Source organism: Dermacentor variabilis, chromosome 1 (genome assembly GCF_050947875.1).
Source record: "Dermacentor variabilis isolate Ectoservices chromosome 1, ASM5094787v1, whole genome shotgun sequence".
Classification (NCBI taxonomy): domain Eukaryota; kingdom Metazoa; phylum Arthropoda; class Arachnida; order Ixodida; family Ixodidae; genus Dermacentor; species Dermacentor variabilis.
Genome location: NC_134568.1, coordinates 65263888 through 65278496, shown reverse-complemented (window position 1 = coordinate 65278496; position 14609 = coordinate 65263888). Strand labels below are relative to the sequence as shown.

Sequence of the window (14609 nt, the reverse complement as noted above, 5' to 3'; positions counted from 1 at the left end):
GCCGTCTTCTCGTTTATCCCTACAATGCAAAGAGTGCAACTGCAAGCCGTTGCATGCCATGTAGGAATATCTGGTAGAAGGTAAGACTGCGCGGGATCCAGATCGCCGAATCTTTCTTTATTCGCAGGCCTGGCGACATGCCTGTCGCGAGGTCATCTATGACGCTGGAGAAGTTCATTACTTGACCGCTCATTTTTTATTTTGTTTTACAGATGTGTGTGCACTGTAATATATGTTCTCGCTTTTGTCAATATACTCCAGTCGCTAGTATGCGCTTGTGCCTTTCTTTATGCCGACACACCCAGCGTTTTGTAGTTTTTAGTCCTCTCTCACCAAATTGTGTGTACCCAAGATAAGCATCACCTTTAGCATGCAGATTAAGCGTTTGTTAAAAGCAGTTCTTTTTGAGCGTTTGAAAAGTTGCGTCGTGTCTTCTAGTTCACACGTAGCTGCAAAAAGCGCATATAGAGAGTTAGAAGGAGTGATGGGTATAACACACATTGCCTCTCTGCCACGTACAGGGTGTCCCACGCAACTTGTGCGACAGTTTCAAAGTATGCGAGTGCAACGTATCTGGATGAACCAAGCCAATGTCGTCTGCCATCGCTTGGAGCAAGTCAGACTATTTTTGTATGTCGCCTAAATACGTAATTAATTATTTTTGATTACTTAACCTTTCAGATATTACATTCAGAGACAAACTGCCTAAGAAAAAAATGTAGACCATCATGAAAAATTCTTGTTCCAGCCAGCAGTTGCTCATTGCGCGCTGCATACACATTACATGCTTGAAAGAAGCCTGCAAAACACGCGCTGCATACACATTACAAGCCTGAAAGAAGCCTGCAAAACACAAACACTCTTTCTGTAGGATGCTTTATTAAGTGTATGTTCTATCTCCGAAAGTGATAGCGAGCTTTGAACGCTTGTGTACTTGTCATGTCTAGCTTGTGGTATTTTGCAAATTTTCTTCTTATTTTCGCGTTGAGGCAATGGTCATTAGTCAGGGACATTGCACGGCCTGTCTCTATTTTCAGCACATTTGTGCGGTGTGCAAGGAAATAATAATAATAATAATAATAATAATAATAATAATAATTTTTACTTACCGTGCCCAGGAATAGTCCTACGGCCTGAGTGCTGGCACACGCAATCTTAAAACACGAACAAACAAAAACTGTCGGGTAATATAAGTAAAAAACAGGAATGAATAAAAAGAACAAGTTTGAAAGGAAGAGTCTACATACAACAAAGCGCAAGGTAAATATAAAAGAAAAAGGAGGAGAAGCTATATACAGCAGCTGAACAATTGTGAAACTATGACACAACAACGCAAAGCTCGGAAAAGAGCGGTGAAAGCTAGCAATGAAAAATACCTAGATCATGATAACAAGCGTTATTAAGACTTATAATATTCTGTGGACGCTTAAGTGTTGGTGATGATAGCCAGGAACATGGAAAGGTCTATGTTCTCCGGTGATCTTGCGCGGAATACGAAACATGACAAAACTGAAGGGTTCGGAGCAGGTGAGGATACCATGAAGGAGTTTGAAAAGAAACTGAAGCACAGCGCGATTACGTCGGCAACGAAGTAAGGGCAACATAATAGTGTTAGCAAATCGGTGATGATATATATGCAAAAAAACTTTTTCTGGACCTTAATAATAATAATAATAATAATAATAATAATAATAATAATAATAATAATAATAATAATAATAATAATAATAATAATAATAATAAATTTATTGACACACATCCAAAAGCAAAACAAAGAAACGGCCCTGTCTGAGTCCAAGAGGACTTGTGCGACTAGGCCAGGCGGAGTCGGTACAGCGATGTGGTTACATATTTGCATAATAGTTGCAAAAGTAGACATTTACACAATAACACATTTATTTTCCAACTTTCAGAAGTATGCTTGGTAGTATTACCCGTTAACAGACAATGACATAGTAAACAAAGACAAACACATAAACAACTTAAGTAAAAAATCAGAACTCAATTTCAACATTTCATCAATAATTTCTTCAACTGTTTTTTTTAAGTTGCCAAAAAGAATTTATCGACCAAATCAGTAAATATTCTTGGGATGTATATATAAACTTCTCGCTTCTCCATGCTTAGTGGTGGAATAGGGTATACCTTAAAACGTTTTTTTTTTGCTTCTTAACAATCGAAGTGCATCGTATGCCTCTTCGAATTCATCGCTCCAATTATGCCGCATAATAACAGTTCTGGTAAATAAATCCTCCAACGTGCAAAATCCTAATTCCTGAAAAATATTATTGTCATGTAGTGTAGTACCATGAGCAACAAATGTTAAGATATTTTTTAGTAGTTTATCAATCCGATTTTTCCAGCGCTCTGTACAAAAGGCGAATATCGTTATACCATACCTCAGCACACTGTACGCTATGCATGAACTATCATTTTCTTGACTGGTAGAGGTACTAAACCCTTTATGTTGAAAAGTAGATATGCAACACTCCGTAGTTTGCCACATAAAAACGCCATGTGATGCTGCCAAGACATGCCGCTGTTGAACGTTATACCCAGGTATATAAATGTCTCCACATATTCTATAGCAGTACATTTATATGAAATAAAATGTTCATCACGTAGAAATATTGGCAGGTTTATTTTTTAGTTTGTAATTCACTTCGAAAGCACATGATTTTGCTTTTCTTAGCATTGATATATAAACAGGTTTCTTCAGACCTTTGCATGACCTTATGAACTGCATTCTGTAGGGCGCTAATAGCTTCCTCATAATGCATATGACGTGCGAGTAGAACTGTATCATCTGCATGTTGATACACAGGGGTTCTTGTAATTATCGTGGGAAAGTCGTTCATAAATAAATTGAAAAAGAGAGGGGACAACACGGATCCCTGTGGAAGCCCAGCTGTAATATATTTCCTAGCGCTAACAATTTCTTTACTACCCATGACTACCTGTGACCTGTACTGTAATAATTGCAAATAAGATAAAAAAGGGTCCCCTGAAACCCAAACGAAACAACTTTTCCAATAAAATATCGTGATTTACAGTTTTGAACGCTTTTGCTAAATCCAAAAACAAAGCACAACTATACAGTTTCTTATCTAGAGCAGAACATAATTCATCGGTGAACTCTTCTAACAGTGTAATCGTACCTCGCTCAGCAACAAATTCAAACTGTATTGGTGTTAGGATCGAAAATTTCTTCAACAAGGAAGTCATACAATCAAACAGAAACTTTTCCAGTATTTGGGAGAGTATAGGCAAAACAGAGATAGGGTGTATAGTTTTCAACTTCATCTTTTTTTCCTACTTTATACAGCGGCTTAACAATCGCCGTTTTTAATGTCTCCGGAATTTATGCGGTGCTTATAAAACAATTCATCATAAAAAGCAGTATGTCTGCTAATGTATCAAAATTTCTTCTTAGTGTGGCCACAGCCAGTCTATCTATACCTGGTTGTTTATTAGGTCGGAAACTGAGAATTATTCTCCTCAGATCTTCCTTCGATAACGTGGGCAAAAAAGCAGATGCTTGAACAGTCTGTGTGAGTGAGCAAGTGTGTCTCGGCGACTGCACAGTGTTAGAAAAACGCGTGAAAAAAATCATTGAAATTATATACGACTATATATGGCTTCTCTGAACAAGATTCTAAGAAATTCGCAGGTGCCGCACTACTGCCTCGGAGCTTACGTAATCAAAGCCCAAGCTTTTGCTGAATTTTTGTGTGCTTGATTGAATCTGTCTAAATAATACCGCCGTGTTGTTGTTCTCAAGAGGGCAACGACCCTATTCCTCGCAATCTTACATTCCGCCTTCAAGTCCTGATTTTTCGGCGCACGTCTGCTCCTTTGCCACAACCACTCTTTGTAGGAAATAGCTCTCATTATGGGAGCCAAAACCAGAGGTAACTTTTCCTTTGTTTTTTAGTTATTTTGTACATACTAGAAAGCTCAAACTTTTTTAGCTGCTCAAAAAATTTTCCTAAACTTTTGCATAATGAGAATCCTTCATCATTTCCGCCCAGTCAAACTGTGCAATCAAATGATCAAATGTTTTCCTATTGAAAATATGCACTTCTAGTTTATTATTATCATGTTTTTCTTCTGATTTGTCCTTTTCGAGCAGGGGTAAAAGTGCTTTAAGGCGACATGCGAAAAAATGGTGATCCGCTATCTTTTACCTAATGATACATGCCGCTAAAGAATAATTCGGTGCTCTTGTTGCTGTGTGGTCTAGACAGGAGAATACTAGTCTATTTTGTAAGAGTTCTTCTCTCGTAGGTTGATTTATAGTCACTTGTAAGCCATAGGTTAATGGAGAGGTAATCTGGTGTTCAATATATTAATGTTTAGGTCACCCGCCAAAGAAATCTCGTCTGCTGCTTTGTGGCCTTCTAAAATTTCTTCAAGTTCACGCAAGAATCGTGTGACACTATTATTGGGCGGACGATAAATAGCTACCATCAATAATTCTGTGTAAGTAAGCGCGATTTTTACTTTCAAACTTTCGGCGGGGTTTAAAGAAATGTCCGTAACCACAGTGTCATATCTTATGTTAACAAACAACGCTAGACCACCTCCTCGTCTTTTCTGTCGTGACATAAAATAGGCTTTGTAACCCTTTAATTTCTAAATGTTAATGCAATCCTCTCATACATTTGTTTCCACTATTATAAATGCATCTACTACATCTGCAACAGATTCCGCTAGCTCTCTAAATTCCTCCCAATATTTTCGTAGACTTCTGATATTAATACTAATTTGTGTTCACGGCGTGTTCACGGCTGGTAACAAATATATCTTTGAAATCATTGAAATTTGAGACAGAGGGAAAATTCGCTGCCATGTTGCTTATGAAATTTTAAGTATATTGGCTAGATTTTTAACTCGGATCAGAGGTGCATCTTTAATAATAATAATAATAATAATAATAATAATAATAATAATAATAATAATAATAATAATAATAATAATAATAATAATAATAATAATAATAATAATAACCAAGGGTGTTTAGTAAAGTGCCCACGAACAACCTCGAGGGCCTTGGTGCTGGCGCACTCGGCAAAACAATGCACAGGAAGAACAATATTGCAAGCTCACACACACACACATACACACGCGCGCACACGTAAAAAACAGAATAACAATTTCGCGAATACAGAGTTTAACAGAGCAGAAAATGTGTACACGAAGAGAATACAAAGCAATAGCGGAGAAACAGAAAAAAGGATCACAGAATGACGGAACACACGACAGATGAGAGTTTTTGTTCATTTATTGAAATTCCTCTGCAACTCCTTTCAGAAAAATGTTAAAATTAGGCACGAAAATATGCAGACACTCTGAATGGGCGTTATATGTCGCCTGCACTCTAGATATATAGAGGGTCACAAAAATCTGAAGGCTGAAAGGCGCACTGTTCCTTGTGCCTTTCTGGGAAATGTAAAAGCGCACATTAACAAGCAAGTGTGAGCAGCACATTTTTCCATGTATTAATTTGTGGAGAAAAAGAACACCAGATTTGCTGCAGGTGAGGGTGGGTAACATGAGTGCTTGTGTTAGAGCTCTATGGAGATTGAAGGCTTCTGACAGAATCGATATTTAAATATAGATGTGAACATTTTCGAGGAGGTAACAATTCGACCTGCAAATGCCACCCCAGAGCATGGAAATCATACTCAAGAATTGGAAGCCATACGCTCTTAAATAAAGTTACAAATGGCCCAGGTTGAAGTCCCTCGTTACGCGACATCTGTGCCGAGCGTTCGAAGTGGTCTCTATAGTGGTAATAATAATAATAATAATAATAATAATAATAATAATAATAATAATAATAATAATAATAATCATTATTATTATTATTATTATTATTATTATTATTATTATTATTATTATTATTATTATTATTATTATTATTATTATTATTATTATTATTATTATTATTATTATTATTGTGCAGCACTACAAGAAATACAGGGTAAGTGGGCCTGTCGAAGCCTTAATGGTTTGTGTGACTAGGCCCGGCAGCATAGGCGACAACGATAAGGTCAGGGTATGTCCAGGCGCTACCTCAGTGCCGACAAAAACATTGTGCAAGCTAAGAAAATAAAAAATAAGTCTAATACATGCTATTCTAACGTCGAGTGAACATTTTTTCACGCTTAAATATAAATGCAGGTCCCCAAAGCAACCAAATTACATAAACTAGCTAGAACAAATACCCACACAACAGACCAACTGAAAACTCAAATAGAAGATGCCGATTTCTTTGAATTCTTTTTTTTTTTGACTGAACCGCAAAAAATTTGCCAGGCAGATCATTAAGCATTTTTGCACATTGACGCATCGTCGTGCCTCACCATACCTAGTTAATGAACGAGGAACATTAAAACGCTTGTTGTCCCTCAGAAGTGGCGGGGCTACATTTTTCTCTCTGGATTGCTCATTCAAAAATTACGAAGAACCGCGGTTTGCTTGAATAAGGACTGGAATGAAGGAAACCGAATGCCGAAAAGAAATTATCATCTGACACCTGGCCACATCCACACGCAACACTTTACAATATATCTTTCAATAAACTGTCAATTCTCGTTTGCCATCGCATTGCGCAGAACGCGAATGCAGTGCATGCCACTCCGTATCGTAATATGCTGTACGCGAGAGCATGCACTACGGTTTTTTTCACAAATAACGTTGTGAAGCCTTTTATAATAAAAAGAAACCAAGCTACACTCTTAAGTTTACCCCATAGATAGGGCAGATGATGCTGTCACGAGATGCTGCTATTAAAAAAGCAAACCGAGATATCGCACACGGTCTGCATACCCAACAGGGGTGCATGTACATGAAACACAGTGCTAATCACGCAAGTATACTGGGATGTTCACTGCAGTGGTCTTTAAGAGATTTCTAAAACATATTAACCTTGTCTTATAGATATTTACGTCAATACAAACTTTCGCCAACCAGTGCATTAAACTATGTATTGTATTTTGCAGGGCGCCCAAAGCCTTTTCATAACTTATATGTTTTGTTAAAATTGCCCTATCATCTGTATATTGATAGACAGGGCCTTTGGAAATTACTAAAGGCAGACATTTTATGAATATATTGAACAATAGACGTGATAAGATCGATCCCTGGGGAACACAGGCTGTAAGCCATTGCATGCTACTGACGGTTTCCTTGTCGGCCATAACTATCTGCGACATACCACACATACAGTTTCGCAGTACTTTGTGAAGTCGTCCTCTGAATCTCATCAAAATTAGTTTCGCCAGTAAAATGTTACGATCCACTGCATCGAAAGCTTTGCCTTTGTCTAGAAATAGCGCACAGGTGAAGAAGTTCTTTTCAAATGCGGAATATGCTTCATCTGAGAATTTTTCTAATAGCGCTGTGGGGCATACTTCAATTCGCAAAAAAAAAAACAAGCTTCCTGGATGACAAAATCTAAAACTTAATTTAAATGGACGTCATGCATGCGCACAGGAATTACCGGCAATTGGGAAAGTACCGGCAAAATTGAGATTGGTCTATAATTTTCTACCTTGTGTTTTCTACCTTCTTTATACAGCGGCTTAACGATAGTCATTTTCACAGTCTCGGGAATTACTGCGCTTTCGAAAGAAGCAGTTTTTAGAAAAATCAAGCTGTTTGAAAGTACATCGAAATTTCTTTGCAGAGTGCCTACTGATATGCCATCTATTTCTGGTAATTTATTTTGCCAAAAACTAAAAATAATCTATTTTGGGTCAGGCGTTTATGAGTTACACAAAAAAGCGGACACCAACACAGAATCATTCAATGTATAATGATTTCCCTGTCGAGATTAAGCGTTTTCAGAAGCACGTGAAAAGATACGGTTGAATGCGTTAACTACCACTGTTCTGCCATCTGCAAATGAGTCAATGGGATCAGAAAGCACGTTACTTCCTCTCTAAGGTTATTTATTAATGACCACGTTCTCGCGGAACTTTTGTGCGATTGGTTGAATTTATTAAAAAAGTACAGTCTTTTCGCTACTCGCAAAAGCCCGACTACCCTGTTTCTTGCTATTTAATATTCAACTTTTAATCCCTGATTTTAGGAGCCCGTTTGAAGCGCTTCCGGGGCCAATTTCTAAACGATATGCCACGCATAATATCGGCAATATTATTGTCATCATCATCATCATCATCATCATCATCATCCTGGCTACGCCCACTGCAGGGCAAAGGCCTCTCCCATATTTCTCCAACTACCCTGGTCATGTGCTGATTGTCGCCATGTTGTCCCTGCAAACTTCTTAATCTCATGCGCCCATCTAACTTTCTGCCGCCCCCTGCTGCGCTTCCCTTCTCTTGGAATCCATTCCGTAACCCTTAATGACCATCGGTTATCTTCCCTCCTCATTACTTCCGCTATCTCTCTAAATTCATTCCAATACTTTCGGGGGCTTCTTATGTTTACATCAATGAGAGTAAAATTATGTCGTGACCTCAGGCCAAACGCATCTTTTCAATTTCTAAAATCAGGAAGCGCACAGAAAATACAGGTCATTCTGTTAACACATTCTTAGCAATATTAGCTGGCCCGATTACTCGGATAAAAGGCGCACTTTAGTCCTTTACAAAAATCCTGCCGCCTTTAACCCACGCGAACTTCTATCCATTCGTCTTTGGTTTTTGCGCGTCAAAACAAACAACGATTTGCTTTTGTCAAGTTATCGTTGAAAAACAACTTACAACTTGGGTAGACAACCATTCATGTATAGTCGCCACAGTTTTCCTCGTGATTCAAACTAAGTTTTTCTTTTTGCTGTTACAGAAGTGAACCTTACCAGGACTGTAGGGATCCATTTACGTTTATTGGGCACGCGATGCACTGTCTCTGCATAAGTGCTTAAAAAGCTAGATAGCTCTAGCTTGTTGGCTACCTCTGATAAAAAATACCTTAAGTTTAAATCTTGCTCCAGTGGTAGGCCTTTAATTTCCAAGTTAGCCTTCCTATTGTACTCTTCGTTCTCATTTTGTACATCCTGCAGAAGCTCAAGCTGTACCCACTTGGGCCCTGACTACTTCCTTCAAGTGAAAAACGTCTTCTCCTTGGGCGTTTTGCGCTCTTTGTTAGCGTTTATCTTTTCCACTACTGAATCATACTGCTTCGACACAAATGAGACCGAATCCTCTAGTGCCTTAAGACTCATGGAAAGCTTAGTAAACTCAGCCTTCAGAAGAAGTAGAGAATACACTTTTGCATGCAGAGTTTCATGCAATAATAATAATAATAATAATAATAATAATAATAATAATAATAATAATAATAATAATAATAATAATAATAATAATAATAATAATAATAATAATAATAATAATAATAAATAATAATAATAATAATAATAATAATAATAATAATAATAATAATAATAATAATAATAATCAAAACAGAAAACTTACCTCATGCGCGGGTTTTCCTACTCTTCTGTGCACTTTCACTTGCTTACGGAACTAGGTGAGACCGTTCTCTCTCTTCTGTGTCTTTCCTTACTCGTGCAGGAAACCTTGCAAATGTTTGTCTTGTTGTAGTTTTAGTCTTCCTTGTCCTGCGAAAAGGCGCAGCCGAAGCTATTGAAGGCGCCAACCTCTACTTTAGTTACGTAACACAAGAGGCGTTCCACAGTTCTATAACATGTCTGCTTCGTAAAGATCGGCCGCCATAAAAAAATTTCTGTTGACGTACCATTTCTCTAAAGTTGTAATAAAGCGCGCAAAAAAGGATGCAATTGGGCTATCCCCGCGTAAGGCGCTTCGAAATTACTAACTACGCCTTGGTCGGCGCACTTCGAAAGCAAGTAGTTGCATTAGATATTGCTCTATAGATGATGCTCCATAGTACGAAGCGGCCACAGCGCAAAGTTTACGACTTAATATAAAATAAATGAAAAAAAGTTTTAAGAAACGCACAACGCGACACAGCTGCAACGCGCATTCCATCCATAAGCATAGAGTGAGGGATGTGACCTGTGAGCGAGAAATTTGATTGCAACGAGGCTTCGCAGGGCTGCCAACTTACAGAATTGTGAACAAGGTCGGAGCTCCAACAGCTGTAACAGGACGCCAGCTGACGGTGTCCGTCGTACGGAATTTAAATCTGAAACTGGGTCAGCGGACGAGAGTTCTTGGTTTGAAGCTTCGTAGGGGAATCACGCTAGTACCGATTACAATGCGGTAGCCTGAGAGTTTAACAGAACTAGAATTCGGGCGGAGTTTGTAGACGTCCAGCGTGCAATCACGGTGCCACAGGAGACGGCGGCTAGCGGAGAGGAAGTGGCACACAACAATATGCACACACAACACAACACAACACAACACAACACAACACAACAACCAGTGGGATTTCATTCAGATGGCAGGATTTTGTTCACCTAGCTTGGAAACTAGCTATGTCCAATTATAGATGACGCGCAAAATAATAAAATTAAGAAAGAAACAATCAGAAAATCCGCTTATCAGGCGAAAAACAGCCAAATCGACATGAGTTAACGAGCTGACGGCGGTACAGACGCAGGTCACATTTCAGCCTGAATGTATAGGTACAATCTGTAGGCACGTAAAGCACCAAGCTACGTTGAGCCACCGGGGCGGGTGCAACAGTCAGAAATGGCTTTAGCGAGCATGCGAGAACCAGTGTCAGCTATCACGTGCGACGCCCTGTGGGCGGCTTGCCCGTGTGTGCGCGCGCGAAGTTGACGCCCCGTGACGCGCGCAGATCTGCTCAAGAAAAGCGCCCCGAGCCGCGTGGTGAACCTGACGTCGTCCTTGCACCACCTGGGGCACACGCAGCGGCTGGAGGAACGTGCTAGGGGCACGCACCCCTGGGTGACGCCCACGCTCGCCTACAGCGACTCCAAGATGGCCATGGTCTGCTTCACGAGAAACCTGGCGCACAAGCTCAACATGCACGGTACGAGAGCCGCATGAACGCGTGGCGTCTTTTGCGCAAGCGGGCGAAAAAGTGGCGTCCAGCACGAGCGCTGAAACACTTGCTGGATGCGCTTGTCGGTGCAGTCGCAGGGCGGGTTGTGGGCTTGGTTGTGCGATTGTATCTTACGACAGAGATAGGACCAGTGAGCAACTGATCGTCGGCAGGCCGATTCGAGGCCGCGTCGTCGCTGTGGACGCTGTATGAGCGAAGCACAGTGGGGGCGCTGTCGAAGAAAATTGTTGTCAGGAACAATGAGCGGAAAGAAAAATTGGCTGGGCGTAACTTATTAGTGGACCGGAAATAATTGCACAAGGAAGAATCAAGAGTTGGTGGAATGCATGAGTGCTGATATTAAGAGCTTCGGAAATGATGCCAAAATGATCCTGTTAGGTGAGATGAATGCCCACATCCAGCATCTAGACGGCTATACCGACAACAACGGGAAGTCTAAAGCTAGATCATTGTAAGCAACATAACCACGTTGTCGTGAGTACAGGGCCTATGTGTGACGGGTGGACCACGTGGGAACTCGAAAATCGACCTTTGATTCTTGGCTGATGACAGAAGGAATTCATGATAAGTTGAGAGACATTGTCATTGACGAGAAAGGATAGCAGCAGGGGGAATGACCATAAACGCATCCTTTTGAAAATAGGATATGTAGTTGGAAAAGGGAGCAAGGAGTGCAAAATAGCCAGTGCAAACTTCAACACTGAACAAATTACAAATATAGTCACTAGAGTTGAGGAAGAACTTGGCAAATGACAAAGCAAAGGGTGGCAATATAGTGAGCTTCTAAGTCTAATAACGACACAAATACGGAAATAGAAGCAACACGTTCGTTGGAAAGGAAAAAAAATAAACCGAAAAGCTGGTGGAACAGGGAGATACGAGAAGTGATCGCCGAACGACAAAAAGCATCCCGAGAGCACAGGTAGGCAAAGAAGGTGCAGTTGCCGCAGGATGAAGTAGCCAGCAAATGGGAAATGTACCGGGAGAAAAAGTCGATGGTTCAAATACTGGTGCAAGCAAAGATAAAAGGTGAAAATGAACGCTGGTTATCAGAAATACGTGTGAAAAATAAGGCCCGCACCGAACAACATAAAAATAATTGGGCAGGAAGGCAACAACCATGCAACAACAAATCCTAGACGAAGACGGAAACAAAGTGGAAGGGGAAGTGGAATTAAATTACATTCGAAAAATAACAGCCGAATCTTTCAAAGGTAATGACAAGGTTATAGTCGAGGAAAAAAAAAGAGCGTAAAGAGAGTCAGGTGGAAAAGCAGCTGGTGCTGACAAATTTCAACTGGAAGAAAGCTGAAGAGAATATTCCTAAGCACACAGCCAAATGGCTAGACGAGGTTCCCGTTAGGCTAATTAATGAATTAGGACCAAAAAGTAAGGAAGCTCTGGTGAAAGCCGTGGAAAAAACTCTAAAAGATAGACGAATACCAGACAGTTGGCGACAAAGTAGAATGAATTTACTTTATATAGGTAAGGGGACGACAGATAGAATTCACTCGAATAGACCGTTGGCCATTACATCGGTAATATACAGGCTAGCAACGCAGGCAATCAAATTAAAGCTGCAAGCATGGGCAGAGAATAATGGCATTTTGGGAGAACTTCAGAATGGCTTCATAATAGGTAATAGGCGTTTTGATGATAACTTATTTGTTCTTACTCAGTGTATTGAAATATCAACAGTAGAAAGGAGACCGTTATATGTGGCCTTTTTGACATTACAGAAGCGTATGACAACGTAGATCGCAACATATTGTGGGGTATTCTGCAAGGGGAAGGCTTGGGCGACGATTGTATACAGCTTTTGAGATAAATTTACACAGGAAATACCGTTTGCGTTGAATGGGAAGGAATGAGGAGCGAGGAGAAAGTTCATATCAACAAGGGACTGAGGCAGAGGTGCCCTTTATCCCCAGTGTTGTTTATGATGTACATTGTGAGGATGGAGAGGGCGCTAGAGGGAAGTAATATCGGGTTTAATCTTTCATATCGTACAAACAGGCGGGTACGGTATAGTAGAGCAGCAGCTTCCAGGTTTGTTTTATGCGGACGACATTGTGCCGCTAGCTAACAAGCAAAGTGATTTGCAACGTCTGGCTAATATCTGTGGACAGGAAGGCTATAAGTTAGGTCTGAAATTTACCGTTAAAAAATCAAGTGTTATGGTACTCAATGAAAACAGCCAACAGTGACAATACAGGGCCAGCAAATACCTCGCTTCAAATAACATCAATACCTTGGTATATGGATAAACGAAGGTAATATATACATGGAAACACAGGAAAAACAATAACAGTAAAGGGGAAGAGAAATGTGGTCATAATGAAGCGCAGGGCGCTATGGGGATACAATAGGTACGAGGTTCTCCGGGGTATGTGGAAAGGTGTAATGGTTCCATGACTTACATTTGTAAATGCGGTTGTTTGCTTGAACTCAGGGGTACAATCAGGACTCGATGGCAATTAAACGTGAGTGGAACTCTTTGCATTGGGCACTCACGGGAAGACTGTGAATAAAGCTGTGCAGGGTGATATGGGCTGGACTAGTTTTGAAGTGAGGGAAGCTCGCAGTAAAATTGATTATGAAGAACGACTAAGGAATATGGAAGAAAGTAAATGAGCTCGGAGGGTGTTGAGGTATCTGTACAAGAATAACATTAATTCACAGTGGAGGAAAAGAACTAGGAAGCTTACCAGCAAGTATGCGGCCTGTAGGGTGAGCAGCACAGCAACAAGGAACCTCAAGCGGAAAGTCAGAGAGGCTGAAATAATCTCATGGGTGGCGGCAATGGAAAAGAAACCTCCCATGAGTAACTAATTAAGAGAAAAAAAAACGAAATCAGGAAAGAAACAATTTATAATAACTCAAAGGGAAGCTCATTACTTTTCGAAGCGAGATCGGGATGCCTTAGAACGCGCACCTATAAAGCGAGATATAAGAAGGAACAAGAAGCATATGCATGCTGCGTTAAAGCTAGGGAAACGATGGAAAATGTTTTATTAGAATGGGAAAATATCTGCCCAGCTGTCGATTTAGGCACCAATGGACTCCTTGAAGACCTTGGATTCAGGGAGAGTTGGGGGAAATTAAACATATCCGCAGTAGAGATTAGTAAGATGCGATTGAAAAATTGGTTGAAGTAGGGAAACGACAAACAACGGAGGCGTACAAAAACAAAGTTCACAATAGGGGTTCAGAAAGTTTGGTTATGGGAATTCATCGTTTGGTTTTTTTTTCTATCTTTATTTCTTTTTAAACATAGGTAGGACATTAGGCAATAAAATAACAAGAGCTTGGTGGTGCAACCCACCACCCGTTCCAAAGCGGACACTCATAACATAAATCCATCCATCCGTTGTACAGCCCCTGGCACATTTGTCCCCATCGTCGGAGTGCGCTTGCGCTGAGATTTGAGGTAACTTTCTGCGACCATCTTTTGTCTCAATATACGCACTGCCAAGGTAGCTTATGTGGCGAAGCTTCCGCCCAAATGGAAAATGCATGCCGCACTGAGACAATTAACACGCACACTGTCCGAAATTGCGTTCAAGCGAGAACAAGTGGAAAACGACTATAGTCGGGTACAACTTAGAAAGGCCGGAGAGGCC

The 14609-nt window shown here is 40.3% G+C and overlaps 1 protein-coding gene across 1 annotated transcript in view; it reads left to right on the top strand.

The window, feature by feature from the left end:
• The window catches only part of LOC142571404 (retinol dehydrogenase 12-like), a 48778-nt gene that overhangs the window by 25225 nt on the left and 8944 nt on the right, over positions 1–14609 (top strand). The window contains exon 5 of the mRNA XM_075679728.1: positions 10759–10953. Coding sequence (XP_075535843.1) covers positions 10759–10953 — 195 coding nt within the window. The remainder of the gene's footprint in view (positions 1–10758; positions 10954–14609) is intronic.